Source organism: Dromiciops gliroides, chromosome 4 (assembly GCF_019393635.1).
Source record: "Dromiciops gliroides isolate mDroGli1 chromosome 4, mDroGli1.pri, whole genome shotgun sequence".
Classification (NCBI taxonomy): Eukaryota; Metazoa; Chordata; class Mammalia; order Microbiotheria; family Microbiotheriidae; genus Dromiciops; species Dromiciops gliroides.
In genome coordinates, this window is record NC_057864.1 from 207,398,911 (window position 1) to 207,418,215 (window position 19,305).

At 33.8% G+C, this 19,305-nt stretch overlaps 1 protein-coding gene across 2 annotated transcripts in view; it reads left to right on the top strand.

The window, feature by feature from the left end:
- Positions 1-19,305, top strand: part of ABCA5 (ATP binding cassette subfamily A member 5) — a 136,497-nt gene that overhangs the window by 24,172 nt on the left and 93,020 nt on the right. For both annotated transcript variants that reach the window (XM_044002517.1, XM_044002518.1), the window contains exons 3-8: positions 3,939-4,143; positions 6,667-6,828; positions 8,630-8,718; positions 11,191-11,420; positions 12,950-13,091; positions 14,399-14,587. In XM_044002517.1, coding sequence (XP_043858452.1) covers positions 3,939-4,143; positions 6,667-6,828; positions 8,630-8,718; positions 11,191-11,420; positions 12,950-13,091; positions 14,399-14,587 — 1,017 coding nt within the window. The remainder of the gene's footprint in view (positions 1-3,938; positions 4,144-6,666; positions 6,829-8,629; positions 8,719-11,190; positions 11,421-12,949; positions 13,092-14,398; positions 14,588-19,305) is intronic.

The window sequence follows — 19,305 nt, forward strand, 5'->3', positions numbered from 1 at the left end:
GAGGTGAACGTCTCTGAGGGCAAGACCATGAGTCTTTTCTTTGGCATCAGGAAGTGACGTTTGCTGGTGGGGGGAAGAAGGGAGAGCCTGGCTCTGACTCACCGTTCTTTCCTGTGGACTCTGGCGGAGAGTGGAGCTAGGAATGCTCTCTCCCTTTAATAGATAGAGATGAATGTAGGCATTTCCTTCTCTCTTTTACCAAATTCTTATTCTTAATAAATGCTTAAAAGTTTAACTCTTGCTAAAGTTTATAATTTATTGGAGACCACTCATTAGATATTTTAGACAGACTAGATAGATTTTAGCCCTTAACAGATTCATCTGGGGAAAATTATTTAGCCCACTTTTCCCACAGTTCATAGTAACAGTCTTATAAACCTCTTTTTTCCTTTTTAATTTTAATTGTTCATAGAATTGTCCACTGTTTCCCCCATAGCTATAGCTTCAGGCTTCAAAGCCCTATTTGTGCTTGAAGGCCTAGCTGGTGCTAGTACCAATTTTTTTTTTCTATTTCATTGATAGTCTTTGTGATCATGGCAGCTCTGTTGCTACCGGAGAACACATTATCTTTCTTCACTGAAAAGTATAGTGGTATAGCTTGCTAATTTTTAAATATAAGCATACTTCTAAAACTATTTAATAATATTTTGTCATAACTTACAGTCCTTTCATCCCTCAGTACTGTCCTAAGACATCATTGTTTCTCTGGCTTCATTTTTCTTCTTAATCTTGACCTTTTAGTTAGCCAATGTAACATTATATCCTCCTCCCCTTTTGACCTGTTGCCAGTCATGCATTGCCATACCATAACACTGGATTATAGAATAGTACTGACAGAAATGGCAACCATGATGACTAAGTCTCATATAAATGTGTGTTATCTAATGTTAACTGGTCCTTCACTGCACCCAAGGCAATGTTTTTCTTCCTTTGTAAATGATTCTCTGTTGTGCTCCTCATGGTATCTTTAAAAAAAATTTTACTTTTATTTGTGGTATATAATTGTATTTTATTCATATACCAAACAGATATAATATACATACATGACATGTATAATTTAAATTTTCTTTACATTATTTATATACCTAAATTTTATACATATATCAAACATAGATCTATATACACATATATGACATATAATGTCAATTTTCTTTACATTATTTAGATATACATAGATATATTTTAATACATATAACTTAGTATTTTAAATCTTAAAATAACTGTTTTATAAATAATGTATACATATCCATTTATATAAATATGTTTGACAAATTTATTTAAATATAATTCCTATATAAATAAGACCTAAATAACTCATACATGTGTAACATATATATTTATATGTGTGTATATAAATACATATATATCTCCTGAACCTTTCCCAACATACCCCTTCCCACCTTTAACATTTTTTTTTTTTGCAAGGCAATGAGGGTTAAGTGACTTGCCCAGGGTCACACAGCTAGTTAAGTGTCAAGTGTCTGAGGCCGGATCTGAACTCAGGTCCTCCTGAATCCAAGGCCGGTGCTTTATCCACTGTGCCACCTAGCTGCCCCTCCTCCCCACCTTTAAAAATTTTTTTTTCGGGGGCGGCTAGGTGGTGCAATGGATAAAGCACCAGCCCTGGATTCAGGAGGACCTGAGTTCAGATGCGGCCTCAGACACTTGACACTTACTAGCTGTGTGACCCTGGGCAAGTCACTTAACCCCCATTGCCCCTCAAAAAAATAATAATAAATTTTTTTCCAGATTAAACATTTTTATTTAGATTATTCTGTTCCAATCTCTATCCCTCCTCTCCCCCATCCCCATGGCAGCAAACAATCCAATATGGGTATACATATATGATCATGCAAAACATCATCATATTTGTCACTTAATGAAAGAATGTGAAAAATAGCATGCTTCAATCTGTTCCATCAATATCAGTTTGTTCTTTGGAGGTAGATAGTATGTTTCATCAATATTCTTTTGGGATTATTTTGGATTAATGCATTGTTGAGAATAGTCAAGTCATTCACAGTTCTTCACCGAACAATATTATTGTCTCTGTGTACAGTGTTCTCTTGGTTCTGCTCACTTCCCAAAACATCATATCATGCATGCCTTTCCAGGCTTTTTTGAAGTCATCCTGTTTGTCATTTCTTACTGCACAGTAATATTCCATAACCATCACATAGCACAATTTGTTTAGCCATTCTCCAATTGACGAGCATTCCTTTGATTTCCGATTTTTAGCCACCACAAATAGACCTGCTATAAATATTTTTATACAAATAGGTCTTTTTCTCTTTTGGGGAATGTCTTTGGGATATAAACCAAGTAATGGTATTGCTGGATCAAAGGGAATACACAATTTCATAGGTCCCCTGGGAATAATTCCAAACTGCTCTCGAGAATGGCTGTATCTTTTCACAACTCCACCAACAGTGGATTAGTGTCCCCGTTTTCCCACAATCCCTCCAACAACCAATATTTTCTGTTTTTGTTATATTTGCCACTCTAATAGGTGTAAAGTGATATCTGAGTTGTTTTAATTTGCATTTCTCTGATCAATAATTATCTAGAGCATTTTTTCATACGATTACTGACAATTTTGATTTCTTTATCTGAAAACTGTTCAAATCCCTTGACTATGTATCAATTGGGGAATGACTTGTATTTTTAAAAAATTTGACACAGTTCTTTATATATTTGAGAAATGAGGTCTTTATTAGAGATATTTGTTTCAAAAATTCTTTCCCAATTTTCTACTTGCCTTGTAATCATGGTTACATTAGTTTTGTTTTTGCAAAACCTTTTTTACATTTTATATAATCAAAATGACCTATTTTACATTTAATTTTATTCTCTATATCTTCTTTGGTCCTAATTTCTTCCCCTGTCCATAAATCTGACAGATAGACAATTCCATACTCCTTTCATTTTCTTATGGTATCATCCTTTATGGTGTTTTTTTCAAACCTTTTTTGTTCTCTCCAAAAGTACCAATGATATATTACTTGCCATAGCCAATGATCTATATCTCAATCCTCATCCTTCTAGCCCTTTCTTTAGCATTTGATACTGTTGGTCAGCCTTTCCTCCTATATGCTCTCAATTTTCTGGATTTTCATTTTTCAACTTGCCTAACTACTCCTTAGTTTCCCTTTACTGAATCATCATCTTCCCCCTGATTGTGTGTATATCCCATTCCTCTCCTTTAGGTCTCTTCCCTCTACTTAATCGCTCTTTTTGATATGACCAACTCTATTGGCTTGAATGATTTCTGCACATAATCTTCTATGAATATATCCAGACTTAGACTGTTTCCAGAACTTGTCCTGCTTCACATATTGTCTGTTGAACATTTCAAACTGGTTGTCCTGTAGACATTTGAAACTCAATATCTCCTCCTCCCATCTCTTGACATTGTTTTGTATTTATTGTGTATGTGTTCTGTATATACTTACATATATCTATTGTCATCCCGATTAGAATATAAACTCTTTAAGACAAAAGTGGTTTGATTTTTTTACTTTGTATCCTCAGCATCAAGTATAGTGCCAGACACACAATGGTTGCTTAATAAATGCTTGTTGCACTCTAACATTATAAGCTATACAGATAATACATTTCACTAACTATGGTTAGTTTGAATACAAAATTTCTTCATAGTTATATTTATTACTGGTTCACTAAATAGTTTTAGATTCAATCATGGTTGTAGGATACAGTGACATTAGTTCATGCATCCCCTTCATTTATCCTAAGGCTTTAGATTTTAAAATATCTTTATGATACTGAAGGCAAAGGAATGGCCACATAATTATGTATTAGGTAGATGCTTTGGGTAACATAACCCATTCTAACTCAAAAATTTCTAATTTAAGAATAGTCATTTTTCTTTACCTTTTGCTGATAAACATTTTAATTAAATTGTTTCTTTTTAATTGCAGGAAATTATTTTTCCACTATTTTTTTTATTTTGGCTAATACTAATAAGCATGATGCATCCAAATAAGAAGTATGCAGAAGTACCTGACACAGAACTTGACCCCTTGGATAAATCTATCCTGTCTGACTTCATTATTGCATATGCTCCAGTGACTAACATTACAAGAAGCATCATGAATATAGTGTCTTCTCATTATCTTCCTGATGGTATTGTGAGCCTATATATGTATTTTTCCAGTTTCATGTGGTAGTTTCTTAGATTATTTATATGCTGATAGTACTGAGTAAATTTAGTTCTTTATATGATATATAGTTTTAATGCTATTTATGGCTTTATAAAAATTATGGCAAGTTCTTTTTTTATTTCAACAAAACTGACATTTTAGCTGGCTGACATTTAGCAGTAAAGAGAATATTTAAATTACTTTAATATTTTCTGATTATATTTGCTTTGATACCACTTACAAAATACACACATTCACAAAATGATAACTATATTTAATAGTTTACATTTTGATTCTGATCTAGTAATACTTTAGCATATAAAGTGATTAAAAATATTTCCAATATTAGTAATTAGGCAGTGTGAATACATAAGGCAAATAGCAGCACAAAATGGTAGTTGTAGCTGTAGCTCAATACATAAAGCAACCCTACTCTCAGTTTGAGACCAGAGAAATTATATATCCATTATAGTTATAGATAATTTGAAATGCCAGATATGTGGGCCTTTGGTTGTTGCTGAGTTTTGGCAAGAGGTTGGCTTGTTTTTTTTCTTAAATGATGGGTATGGTAGACCAGTATTGATCATATCATATTTTATAATTATATAACTCATTGAAGATTTTTACTTAGGAAGTTATCAGTGACACTTGAAAAGGCCAGTTAGGAAGCATGATGGGAGCAGGCATCACTTGAACTTCGCTTTCATCTAAATTGGTCAAAAGAGAGAACAAAGAAAGTTTGCTATAAGAATATATTCAACTCATCCAAGATGTTGAAAGAAACAGGAATGGGGGAAAGGAAGTGGGGTATAAGAAGGAGAGTATATTCATGGAAGAATTAGTCATAAGGAAAACAAATTCTAAGCATAGTGATAGGTGTCATAGACAGTGAATTAATTTAAGTACTTAACATATATGCACCAAATGTCATTTTAAATGCTTAAAGGAAAAGCTATATGAATTTTAAAAGAGAAGTACTAGTGAAATAGGAGATAAATTGAGAGTAAAACTATAATAACAAGATACCTCAGTGTACCCTTTTCAGTTCTAGATAAATCTAACCAAAAAATAAAAAAGAAGTTAAAGATCTAAATAGATTTATTTAAAAAGTAGGGGTGGCAGATTGGAACAACATAATTAGACAGAATCATGAGGAGTTCAAGAAATGAGAAAACATCAGATGGGACAGTGCAAAAGAACAATGGACTTGGAGTTATGACCTGGGCTTCGATCTTTCTGTCATTACCTTGAGAAAGTCACCTTTGAGGGTCTTAGACTAAATAACTTTAGGTCTCTTTAATTTTTTTTTTTTTGGGTGAGGCAGTGAGGGTTAAGTGACTTGCCTAGGGTCACACAGCTAGTGTCAAGTGTCTGAGGCCAGATTTGAACTCAGGTCCTTCTGAATCCAGGGCCAATGGTTTTTCCTCTGCGACATCTATCTGCCCCCTCTTTCATTTCTAAATGTCTGATTCTGAAACAAAGTTCCAAGATAAACTTACACAAGTATAAGATGAAGAATGATTAATTTTATTTGTTTTCACAAAAATGCAAGCACCAAACTAGGATGTTTGCACATGGAACATTTACTCCTTTGGGGATTTTCCTTGTTATTATCAACATTATTTAGACCTTTTAAAAAGTTATCTCTAGGGGCAGCTAGATGGCGCAGTGGATAGAGCACCGGCCCTGGATTCAGGAATACCTGAGTTCAAATCCGGCCTCAGACACTTAACACTTACTAGCTGTGTGACCCTGGACAAGTCACTTAACCCCAGTTGCCTCACTAAAAAAAAAAAAAGTTATCTCTAACTTAGAGAAATGTTTAATGATTTATAGAAAATTCAGAAAACAAGATTAAATGTTTGAAAATAGGTTCTTGAAGATAAATCTTAAATGTTGGGATTGGAAAAGAGAAGCCTGAATAATTTTTCTCTAATGGCAGATCAAGAAATACTAGATTTAAATGGCAACATTAGGAATTTCAGTTACAAAGAATTTCCCTATAGCTGTTAAGTTATATATTGATTTAATCAAGAGTGCTCTAGGAACTTCTCTTTTGGGAACTGTATAGAATCTTCATTTTTCAAGGGATAGTCCTCCTTTGAGATGGCTGAATTTCATGGCCTTTCATTCTTATAATTTCATCATTGTAGTTTTCTCATATTTAACTTATATATCATTTCAATTATAAATAGCCCTTCTCTGCCTTTCTATTTAAGAACTAAAAAGCACTGGCCCTAAAAGAGAAATTAGATTTATCATTGGAAATGTTTATTATTAGACATTTTTGTACTTTTGGAGGAAAAGCAATATAAAAATCTCAAAATTTGTTAAAATGCTGTATTGTTCATAGTATTCTATTTGCATTTTTAGCAATTCCTTAATAAATTTCAAGGAGCATTGAAAAGAGAAAAAGTTATATAAATGTTTCTTAAAATGTATAAACTTCTGTATTTTCCTCAGACATTCTGGTTTGTGAATAACTATATTTGTAATATTTTTACAGTCTTAATAACTGAAAAATATGCAAATGAGAAAGAATTGCAAGAATCCAGTCTTTCTAAGCCTACCAATTTTGTGGGTGTGGTTTTCAAAGACTTCATGTCCTATGAACTGCGTTTTTTTCCTGATATTATCCCAGTATCTTCTATCTATATGAATTCCAGAGGTAAGTATCACCAGTCAAGTTTTTGAAGGTTTATCAAGTAATTTTGTTATGTTTTGATCCATGTTTGAAGTTAATAAGTATGCCACATTATATGTTAATACTTATTAATATATATTAACAGATAATATGATGTGGAGACATTTGTGCCATATTTCTATATGTATCCCCTTCCTTGTCTTCCTTGCCATCTATACTATCTCAGCTCTACTATCTCTCCTTTGAATCTCAAGTTTCCTCTGTAAAATGAGGGTGTTAAACTGGATGGCCTCTTAAGGTCCTTTGCATCCCTAAATATATGACCCCATGTTATATTGCATCAGCCAAGTTTAATTGCTCAGTTCTCTGAGCAAAACATTACAAAACATTGTCAAAAGCAGAAATTCAAGTTCAGATCAGTAAACAATTAAGCACTTATTCTGTGCAAGGCACTGTTCTAGGCCCTGGGAATAGTACTTCAAGGAGCTTAGTAGGGGATGGAAGGGCTGAGGACTGCAACATGTATACAGATATATAAACCAAATATAATTTGAGGAAGTAGACACTAAGAACTAGGGAGATAACCAGAGGCTTTGTGTAGGTGGAGATATGATAGAATATAAACACACGAAACAACTGGATATTATGCGTTATGTAATAACCTTGTCCTGATTTGACAGTTCAATGTTAAAATTATTCATTACTTTCTCGACTTAATACTTTTTTTCCTCTCAAATTAATACAAATACATTTGTGATACTGATCACAGTTACAGTTAAAATTATTGAAGGTTTTTTATTCCAAAAACAAACTTGTTCTTTTCTTATTTTGAATGAGGAACATCAACTTTCAGTTGTACATCCAGAGAAAGTCATTTAAATTAATATAAGAATGTATATAGTGTTTCAGTGTTCAGAGCATTGTGCTAGGGTGTTGAGTGAGGTACAAAGTATAAATAAGATATGGCTCAAGAAGTTTATTGCCTAGCACCCTAACATCAACGTTGTTAAACATTTTAGTGCCTAATATATAGTGTGTGCTTTGATAGATGCTAATTTTGTGGCTTTTATTCAAGAAGTTACCCCCTCCACTCACATACATACATAATTTTCTTGTCCTGTATAAGACCTTTTGTTTGTATGAGCTTTGAAGCTGATAAGGGATTGTGGCAAGCTTAATTGGTTAAAGAAAATGGCATTGTTTTATATAACTTCATTACCAGTTTTACTTCTATTTCTGCTAATTGATATGACTTTTAATGTCCTGTTGCATATAGATATTTACCATGACAAAAAGTGAATATCAGAAAGCTTACATATATAGTATTATTTTAGAACAACAACAATTTGTTTTTAAGGCTAATAGAAATTGGTTAAATATATTATTGCAGTAATCATAATTATAAGTAGACTGTGTTATATTATCAGACATAAATTGACTACAAGAACTGAAATAAGTTAACACTGTCAAAGAAGCACGTGATCAGAGAAGAAAATAAGCTAGGCCTGTGGCAAGGGCCAAGGGAAAGTAGAGAGACAGCCTGAGTGAGTCTTGAACTCATTCCAACAGGTGTTGGAAAGCCTAAAAGAAAGCCTCCAGTATATTAATTAGATAAACCCTTTATCAAGGATTGATGAGAGTCAGAGAACAGAATACCTCAGGATGAAGTGTAATTGGATTGTGATTTCTCCTGATAGTATAAGTGTGTTCATATTGATGATCAGGGTATGCCATTAACATATGTATCATTCCTGTTTATATTGTCTTTAGAGAGGTGTTTGTATCATTTTGCAAAATTGTGTATTGCTTTTTGTTCCCTTTATAGCTGGTTGTTCAAAGTCATGTGAGGCTGCTCTATATTGGCACTCAGGGTTTATAGCTTTACAGACCTCCATTGATGCAGCAATTATACAGGTAAATATGAAAAAGAAGTCATAGAAAAGAATGTTTTATGAATTTTTTTATTCTGTGCAAAACAGCTAACTTGGCTCGTAAAAATCATGTAATATTTATCATATAGTTTCTGTGTTGGATGTAGAAAAGAGTAAGAAGTAAAAAGTTAAGTTTTGTACTATTATACCTATATGGATCAAAAATATAATTTTAACTATATTTCCATAGTTGTGTAATTTAGAAATCCTTTTTTTGGTATAGTTATTGTTTTCCATGAATAATACTCATTAAAGTTCCAGATTTGTTGATCATTTTCCTTAAATAATTTTTCTTATCTTAAATAATTAATATAACTGTTTAGATACAGTAGTATGTGTATATTGTGCCAAGATTCCTTCCCTGTATGCATGTACATATATATTTCTACACAAATACACTTATATACATATAATACTGAAATGTCAATCATTGAGAAAACCTTAATCTGGAGGTTAAGACTAGACTGAGGTGATTCTGGTCAGGACTCATATTTTACACTATGTTCCATATCTCTGCTTATTTTTCATTTTACTTTATTAATTTTTTCTACCTTCATTTCAAAGTTTCATATAGTAATTATAATCAGACTACAAGTAAGCTTTATTTTGGGATGGACAACCAGATCCTGGCTGCTTCCCTTACAGTAAGGCTTTAAACTTGATATAAGATTCTAAATGGCTGTAGTTTAAGTTGTACTTTACTTGTATCACTGCTAATGTTAATATGATCAAATTTAAATATGTATGTGTATATTAAGTATAGCAAGGATTTTATTTTTTAAAAATACTGCATGGAAACATAAAAATTGAAGAATCTTTTTGTAATTTGAATTTCTTAGATTCAGTTCAGTAGCAGTCTGGCAGAAACTAGGTATAGACTGTTGAAGAATGTTAATACGTGAGAAGACCAAACATCTTATAACATATGCCAAGATAAACCTCAATGGGTTTGACATAACTTTGATATAAACGGTGACATTTTAAATAATTTTGAGGAGCAAATCTATAGATAAGGAAAGAATTCATGACCAAAGGATAAAAAGGATCATGGAAAAGAACATGGACAATTTTGATTACATAAAATTAAAAAGTTTTTGTCACAAAGCTAAATGCAGTGAAAATTAGAAGGAAAGCAGGTAACTGGAAAAAATCTATGATACAGGTTTCTCTGATAAAAATAGGAAGTTAATTCAGATTTATAAGAGTAAGAGCCATTCCCTAATTGATCAATGGGAAAATAATGTGAACAGGCAGTTTTCAGAAGAAAGCCCAAGCTTTCAATAGCCATATAAAAATGCTTTTGGTCACTAATAATTAAAGAAATACAGATTAAAATAATTCTGAAGTTTTACCTCCCAACCTCACATTGGCAAAGTGGACAAAAATATAAATTACAAGCATTGGAGAAGCAGTGGGAAACAGGTACATTAATATGCTGTTGGAGGAAATGTAAATTGGTCCAGCTATTCTAGAAAGTAATTTGGAACTATTCCTCCAAAGCTACTAAGCTCTGTATACCTTTTGACTCAATGATACTACTACTAAGTCTAGACCCCAAAGAGATAAAAGAAAGTGGAAAAGGCCCTATATGTACACAATGTTTTTTGTAGTTGTAAAGAACTGGAAACTAACAGGGTACCTTTCAGTTCGGGAACAGATAAACAAATTGTGATTTATGAATGTAATGGAAGACTGTTGTGCTCTAAGAAAAAAGAGAGATTGGTTTCAGAGAAGTTGAGAAAGCTTGTATCAGTTGACAGAATGAAGTGAGCAGAACAAGAAGAATAATTAATATAATAACAATAACAGTGTAAAGACAAATAATTTTGAAAGATTTAAATTCTAATAAATGCAGTTATTAAAGATTATTCCAGAGGAATGATTATGAAGCTTGCAACTCACCTCCTGAGAGAAAGGTGATAGATTCAGGCCACAGATTGAGGCATAAATATTTTTGGATATGGCTAAAGAGGAAATTAGTTTTGCTTGACTATTCCTATTTTTCTACAAGAGTTTTTTCTTTTTTCTTTTTCAATTAGGAGGGTGGGATAAAGAGAAAATAGATTTTTTTCAATTAAAAAATTCAGAATCAATTCAGCAAATATTTTATAGTTCTATGTCTGTATTTTTGTATATTACATTTTCTTTAAAAAGGTCTGATTTATAACTTATAGACATCTGTGAAAATTGTTTCAGCAACATTTATAATCCTTTTCTAATTCTATACTTTAGAGTAAGGCCTGATGATTCTTGATACAGTAGATTAAAGAAATCTTCTTCCACTTGGTAGAATGACATCAGGGTTATTCATCTTATTTAATTCAGTTGTCTGGTCTGTTGAGGTTTGTTAAAAGTTCTTAATTGGCTAATTATATAACAGTTATTTTTTTATTTTTCCTTGGGACAGCTATTGGAAACCAAATTGATTAAAAGGCTATTTTATTTTCTTTTATAGATGAAGACTAATTATTCAGCCTGGGAAGAGTTGGAGTCTACAGAGGCAGTTGTCATGGGAGAAACTGCTGTTATAGAAATAGATAACTTTCCTCGAGGAGTAATTTTAATTTACCTAGTTATAGCTTTTTCACCTTTTGGATACTTTTTGGCAATTCATATCGTGGCAGAAAAAGAGAAAAGGCTGAAAGAATTTTTAAAGATAATGGGGCTTCATGATACTGCTTTCTGGTATGTTTCTGAAAATTTTTGTTTAGTACTGTGATTAATAACATCTATAAATTCTTATTAATTTAAAATTTGCTAATTTGTTTAACTATCCTTTTATAAGCTTGCTTCTTCAGTATTAGAGATTAACTTGAAAATATCAGATCACATTTAGACTATAGTTGGTGTGGCATTAATAACAAAATGCATTTATTCCATTTTCCTGGCAAGGTATCGTGTTGTTGAAGATGAATTCTCTAATCTCCAAATTTGTCTCCAAAATTTTGTATGATGCAGATGAACTATAGTGCATCATGAAAAAGAGCAGTAGATTATAGATGAGAATGAGAACGATTTTGATCATGGCAGTGTACACTAACTTTAAATTTTAAAATGGTAAATTTTCTCATTTCTTATGAGAATATGAGCATATTACTGTTGGAAAGAACTTGATAAGACCATTTAGTACAACTGCTTCATTGAAATTTATAGGGAAGCTAAATGATATCTGTGATCAAACAGTTAGAAGTGTCAGAAGTGGGATTTGAACCCAGATATTCAAGACTCTCAAGTTTAGTTCTTTACCAACACACAGAATATGACCCTGTCTGCTATTCTATCCACTGTCTAGATACAGGGAATAAATGCAATTGAGGCAACTTGGTATCTTTTGTAATGTCCCTATATTGTCTTTCATATCATATAGCATTTCAGCTGAGTGATTTCTTCCACTGGGTCCCTTGGGTGCATGCTGAGCTAGTGAACTCTCTCTCTGTTTCTCTTTCTCTCTCTCTTTCTCTCTCTCTCTGTCTCTGTCTCTCTCTCTCTCTCTCTCTCTCTCTCTCTCTGTCTCTCTCTTTCTTTCACTCTCACTCTCACTCATATATTTGTGGTTGCTTTCAAAAACTTCCCATAATAGTTGAAGTTCAGGCAAATCACTTAATCTTGTCACCTTTTTTTCCTTCATTTGAAAAGTCATAGTATTAGACTATGTAATCTAGTATCAAAAATTCTCAGATACAACTCAAAAGTATCCTTTAGTAAATTGACAGAATGAAAATTAAAAAGAATCCAACTTTTCCACTGAACTGTGGGTTTTATAAAACTCAGGTAAGCACATAGAATGGATTTGGACAAATATACAGTAGACATTACATTGTTCTCAAATACTTTAATGATGGTGGGTTTCTAGACAGTTTCTGAGCTCACAGCTTTGGCTTTTAGTACATAGCCTAGAGAAAAGTGTCACACGGACATTTTACTCTTTTGTATTTTATGTAGCTCTTTAGAATATCCCTTTTTACATACCATGAGTTGCTGTTACTTTAAAAAATACGATTAGCTAGCATTTTTATAGTGCTTTAAGATTTGTATAGTTCATGGTTGTATTTAACTCTAATACATTAGTATTGGTTTTCACAGGTAGCTGAGTAAATTGTTTAAATATCTTTTGGAAATAAATAAGAAGCTAAAACAGTTTTGATATTATGGATTCTTATGATTTCAGGCCTATATGTACTTTGGATCTAAATGTATTTCTGTTCTCTTTTTAGGCTTTCTTGGGTGTTATTGTATACAAGTTTGATTTTTATTATGTCCCTTTTCATGGCAGTCATTGCAACAGCCTCTTCGTTATTTCCTCGAAGTAGCTGTTTTGTGATATTTCTTCTTTTTTTCCTGTATGGATTATCTTCAGTAAGTATTTACCTTCAAAACTGTGAATAAAGAATAGATCCCCAAATTTATGAGAATTGTTAGAAAGATTTTTATTTGGTTGGTTTGCAGTTCCCCTTGTCTTTAGTTAGGTTGTTATCAAGTGACCATTAAAAAGTATAGTTGCATATGAACCATTATTGTGGCTTTATAGCCTTGGAAAGGACAGAGTATTAGCTTCATTATAAAACTGAGTCTGTGTTTCACATAATATGGGTTGGACACTAGGATTTAATTTTGATTTTCTTTATATAACCATACAGGTGATAATTTGATGGATCTGTGATTTTATTGCTGTATTTCCTCCAAGGTGCAGATCTTAACACTTCCCACCTAAGATAATTCCTGTCCCTATTTTCTGCAAGTGGTCCATTCAGTGTGCTGGGGACCTACCTCTAGACCTGACAATGTATGAAATCCATAGGCCATATGTTGATTGTCCTTCAGATCTAACTGTGTGGATATCCTATTTCCTTTTGTGGTCAGACATTTCTTTGATGATAGTGTTCATACTGCTTGTTTTGCATAATTTTTAATTGATGTTCTATTGTAGCCTAATCATGCCCACTATGTGCTTCTCCTTTGCCCTTTGGGTGATTCATAATGTACATGAGGAAAATTACTTAATTTTATTAATTATATGTAAATGCTTAGCCATACATGCAATTGTTAACAAGGGAGGCAGTGTGGATTAGTTGAAAGAGAACTTGTTTTGGAGTCAGTTTGGACTTGTTTCAAGTCCAGCCTCTGACATATTAGCAGTATTACATTTAGCAAGTGATCTGTGCTCTAATTGCTCGCCTGCCTTGGTGGAGGAAGTTTCCATGCATTGATGAATTAACAGTTCCAAATTCTCCCCTTTTTCATCAATTAACCATGTATGTATTTTTATTTCCATTACACATTGGCTTGAAGATATTCCTGATATGGAAAATAAACCAGTCTCTGAATCTATTGGTCACTATTTGCTGAAACTGTGTAACACATATATACTATAGCTTGAAAGCAATTCTTTTGTGCTTGTCAAAATTCCTTGCAAGGTAAATCATGAGTAAATAGTTACAGATTCCCTCATACATATATATCTATATGAATAAAGCATGGATATACTTGCAGATATCTTTTATATATCTTTTGATATTTGGGCATTTTGAGAATGTTTCTCAGCATTTGTATATATAATGGTCTATGAAAATTAAATTTTTTACTCAAGTACCTAGTAGTTTTATTTTAGATAAAAATTTTATAATTAAAATGAATTAATTTATTAACGTAAATCTTTTTTTTAGGTTTTCTTTGCCTTAATGCTTACACCCCTTTTTAAAAAATCAAAACACGTGGGAATAGTTGAATTTTTAGCCACTGTGGCATTTGGATTTCTGGGCCTTTTGATTGTTCTGCTGGAGGATTTTCCTAAGTCTTTAGTGTGGCTCTTAAGCCCCTTCTGTCAGTGTACATTTTTAATTGGTATTGCACAGGTGAGTAAAATGATATTTTTACTTTCATTAAATCTTTTCTTCTCATAAGCGAAGTTTCATAAGATATTGTAAAAGTTTGGATGTTATAGATGCTTAATTATTGAATATGAAAAAAAGAATGATATGAAGTGGTGAAAATGTATTTTATTTATGACTTAATTTATATTCTTATAGTTTTTCTATAACTCAGATAAATCATACCTTGTTATTTGAATGACTGAACTAAGCATTTATTTAAGAGTTTACTGTGTGCAAGGCACTGTGTTAATTGTTGGATATACAAATACAAAAGCAAGAAAGAGGGTCCCTTTTATCCTCTTTAAAGACAAGCCCCTCCCCCCAAAATCCCAACTCAACTCCAAAACCTTTACTAGGGCCTGTCATCCACTCCAGCTATTCTTTCTATATCTTTTCCACCTTTCTTAGCCAAACTCGTTAAGAAACTTGTCTGCACTCATTTCCTCTACTTCTTTCATCTAATTCTCTTCCAAACATCCTAAAAACTGACTTATAAAAATTCTACAAAATGGTCATAAAATAATATGCCACTTCATAGTTAAATTTTATTTTCTAGGATTTCTCATTTAACACTCATAATACTCTTTCATTTATTTGACAGACTTTTATTAAGTGTGGGTAGGCAGTGTTAGGTAAGTAGGAAAGATCTCCACTCTACAGATGAGAAAATAAGATTTTTAGAGTTTAAATGACTTGTCCAAGGTAACACTGTTACAGAGTGCTCTGTGGCATTATAGAGCCCTCTGTGCGATTACAACCTAGATTTTCTGATTTCTAGTTTTGTTCTTTGTCCATGCGGTATGTTAATTGATTATAAAATGGGACACCCACTATACTATATAGTGTAAAACACAGGATAAAAAATATAACTTGTTCATGAACTTAGCCTGTTTAAAATTAAAATGAATATGCTAGCATTATTAAACACTAAATATTTTAATAGTTTTGTTTCCTTTACCATTTAAAAAAGATCTTGAGTGATGATGGATTGATGATATGGATGACCCATGTCATATAAGTTGTCCAGGGAAGTTTGAACTGTTGTGCTTTTTTTTTCCTTAATCAATTTCAGTGTCTCAAATAGCAACGAATTCAGAATTTCTTAAATTGATCATTCTTTCTAAAAATAGCTTTTGCAGCATTCAGATGTTTAAAGATGCTTATCTCTAAGGACTTTAGTTGTAAGGGTTTTAAGTATAGGAATTGATTGTGCTACTTTTCTTATACTATCCAAAATGCCCTCCTTTTAACCCATTCCTTTCTTCCCTCAGTCAAAGGGTGCTTTGAAGGAGAAAAAAATTAAGTCTGCATCATATAAATGTATTAGATTAAGATGTCCCATGACGGGGGCAGCTAGGTGGTACAGTGGATAGAGCACCGGCCCTGGAGTCAGGAGTACCTGAGTTCAAATCTGGCCTCAGACACTTGACATTTACTAGCTGTGTGACCCTGGGCAAGTCACTTAACCCCAGTTGCCTCACCTTAAAAAAAAAAAAAGATGTCCCATGAGGCCTCATGAGTCATCAGGGTCAGGGAAGGAACTGTCATCTTTTTTTTAAACTAAAAGTTGGAAGAAATGAAGTCCCCTATTATTATACTCTTATAGGATATTGGAGCTTTTTTTCCTCTTTTTTGGGAGGGGATGATGTCTTTTAGCTATGTACAAAAGAGATAACTGGCATATTGGATGCCATGTATATACACATATATAGGAAAAGAAAAGTTTAGTGTTCTTTGCATTTATAATAGAAGGAATGTTTATAGTCACTAAATAAATAGTTATCAAATGCCTACTATATATTGAACACCTCTTCATGTTGCACATAATCTAATGAGTCAAAATGCAAATAACTATGTGTAAAAAATATATATATGCAAGATAAATAGGAAATAATCAAAAGAGAGAAGATTCTAGAATTAAGAGGAATTAGAAAAGTCTTCCTGTAGAAAATGAGATTTTAGCTGGGACTTGAAAAAAGGAAAGAGGTAGAGATGCAGAGGGAGAACATTTCAGGCATGGGAGATAGTCAGTGAAAATACCTGAAGGTAGAGTGTCTTCTTTGAGGAACAAGAAGGAGACCAGTGTCAGTGGATCACAAAGAAGGGGAGAAGGCAGTGTAAGTTGTAAGAACACTGGAACGATAGAGGGCTTAGTTTATGATGGGCTTTGCTTGACAATGGATTTTAAATTTTATTCTGGAGGTGATAGGGAGGCCTTGGAGTTTATTGAGTGGGGGTTGTGGTAGTGACAAAGACAGAGCTGTGATTTCTAAAAATCATTTTTGTGGTTTAATGGAGAATGTTTTGGAGTAAGAAGAGACTTGTAGCAGGCAGAGCAACCAGCAGGCTATTTCAGTAGCTCAGGCTTGAAGAGAAGAGGGCCTGAACCATCATAGTAGCACTATCAGAGGAGAGAAGGGGATATATTCAAGAGATATTACAAAGGTGAAATAGACAAGCCTTGGCAACAGTTTAGATATGGGGAGTGAGAGATTGTGAAAAGATGAGGATGACACATGTTGTGAGCTTGGGAGACTAATAGGAGGATAGTGCTCTTGACAATAAAAGGCAAGTTTGCAAAGGTTTGGGGAAAAGAAGATTTAATTTTGGACATGTTGAATTTAAGATGTTTGCTGTGTGACCCTAGCCAAATCACTTAGCCTGGGTTCCTCATCTGTAAAATGAACTGGAGAAGAACAAGGCAAACCACTCCAGTATCTTTGCCAAGGAAACCCCAAAATGGTGCCAGGAAGAGTTTGTGAGAAACTCTGGAATGCCCAGAGGCCACCCCTGTTCAAGGGGGGTATATAAGATCGATTGGATTTACTTGGCTGATTGACTCACTTGAAGTTGACCTGATTGAAACCACAACTACCTGAGAGCCTGGCTCTCAGGATGGGTTCTCTGACCTACCTTGGCACGTTCTGCTTATGGACCACCATCAAGTCCAGTGAACCAATGGATTTGGGTGATGCTAGCCAGTTAGCTTGGAGCGGTTGTGTAGGAGCCGCCTCTTGTCCAGACCCAGAGGGAGCTTCTGCTCTCACAAGCACAGGAACTTCCACTTTTTGGCCTGAGACTCCAAAGTGGTGGCTAGATAAGCTTCTTAACTTTCTGAGCCAGGTGTTCTCTTTTTATTAATACTTGGTATGCTTTAATAAACAACAACAAAAAGACTTGCCCAGGGTCATAAAGCTTGTAAGTGTCTGAGGCCAGATTTGAATTCGGATTTTCTGACTTTGGGCCCCGTGCTCTATCCACTCCACCACCTAGCTGCCCCATGATGAGTTAATTAGGGAGGTGTAAAAGAATTGCCTAATAAGAGGGAGGGCCCAGTTGAGGTTATGTAACAGATTTGTAGTATATTGGAGTGTTTTTTGTTTTTCTACAGCTTTATTCATCAGCATTTGTAGGAGTGAAGGCAGAGGATTCTGGCAATGATCCAAGGTTGAGAGTTGGCAGGGCAAAATTGGTGATATGAAAAGGGAACTCAAGAGAAGAAGGCAGTATAAAGGTGAACTGGTTTACTAAGGGGTCAAATTGGGGAAAGAAGAGAGTGGCATTGTAAGGATCTGATGGCCTGGAAGAAAATTGAGGGGTGAAGGGGTTAGAGGTTACAGTGTGGATGAATAATAGTTTGGCACTGGAAGGTAAAGGGAAAGGTGGAAATAGTGATCTAATGAGGAAATTTCATTCATTTATGGGTAATGACAAGATGAAGGTATGATACTCTTTGTGTGTGGCTGAGGTAGGGTGAAGAAGTAAGCTGATCATATAAATAAAATAAAAATTAAAGTAAAATAAAATTTTATATGTGTGTATGGGGTGCTGAGAGAGAAGGCTAGTACTTCTGGTGTGAGGGCTTGCTAAGCCCTTTTCAAGGTTGCTCATCCACCTTTGGTATCCACCTGCAATCCAACTCTTACCTGGGGCATGCACAGTGGCCACACACATCTCAGCAGATGGGCTAAACCAGGTTGAGTGTAACTGATAGGCCTTAAAACCATCAGTGAGTTAGGCAGATGTTTACCACAAGCATATAAAGACTTTCCCTGAACAACTTATTCCAACTACCATGAAGGTGGCTAAAGCAGGCTCTGTGTAGCAATTAGAATTGATCAGGCATCTAAGACACCTAGAACATCCACTGCATCCTGGGCCATTGCCATTGGACTTAGATTACTCAGGAGGAGAGAGTGAGGCTGATGACTTTTGTGCAACTCTGCCACACTTCAATCCAATCCACTTCAAGTCAAGATATCAACTGTGATGTCACTGGTCCTTTTTGAAACAAAGGTCAAATAGCAATAGTTTTAAACTTTTTAAAGTATTTTGTGGAGAATATTACATGTTACCAAATTGGCAGAATTATCTTTTCCAAGTTACAACCCACCTTGGCATCTTTTCCAAAAACTGCTGAATAAGTAGGTAAAGACACTGGATGGTGAAGTGAAGTAATTAAGTACAATTGAAAAAGTAGTCAGTAAACATTTATTAGGTACCTACTGTGTGCCAGGCACTGTGCTAAGTCCTATGAATCAGAAAACACAGAGGTACTGTCTTCCTAGATGTAAGTTTAATAACTTATTCTCATTTCTGTTAGGTACAGTTGACATAGATGACCTTTCATTACAGATGGTTTTATGATTCTTGCTATTCAGCTTCTTTTAATGTTTCTCTGTGTACCTTTCTTGGAACAA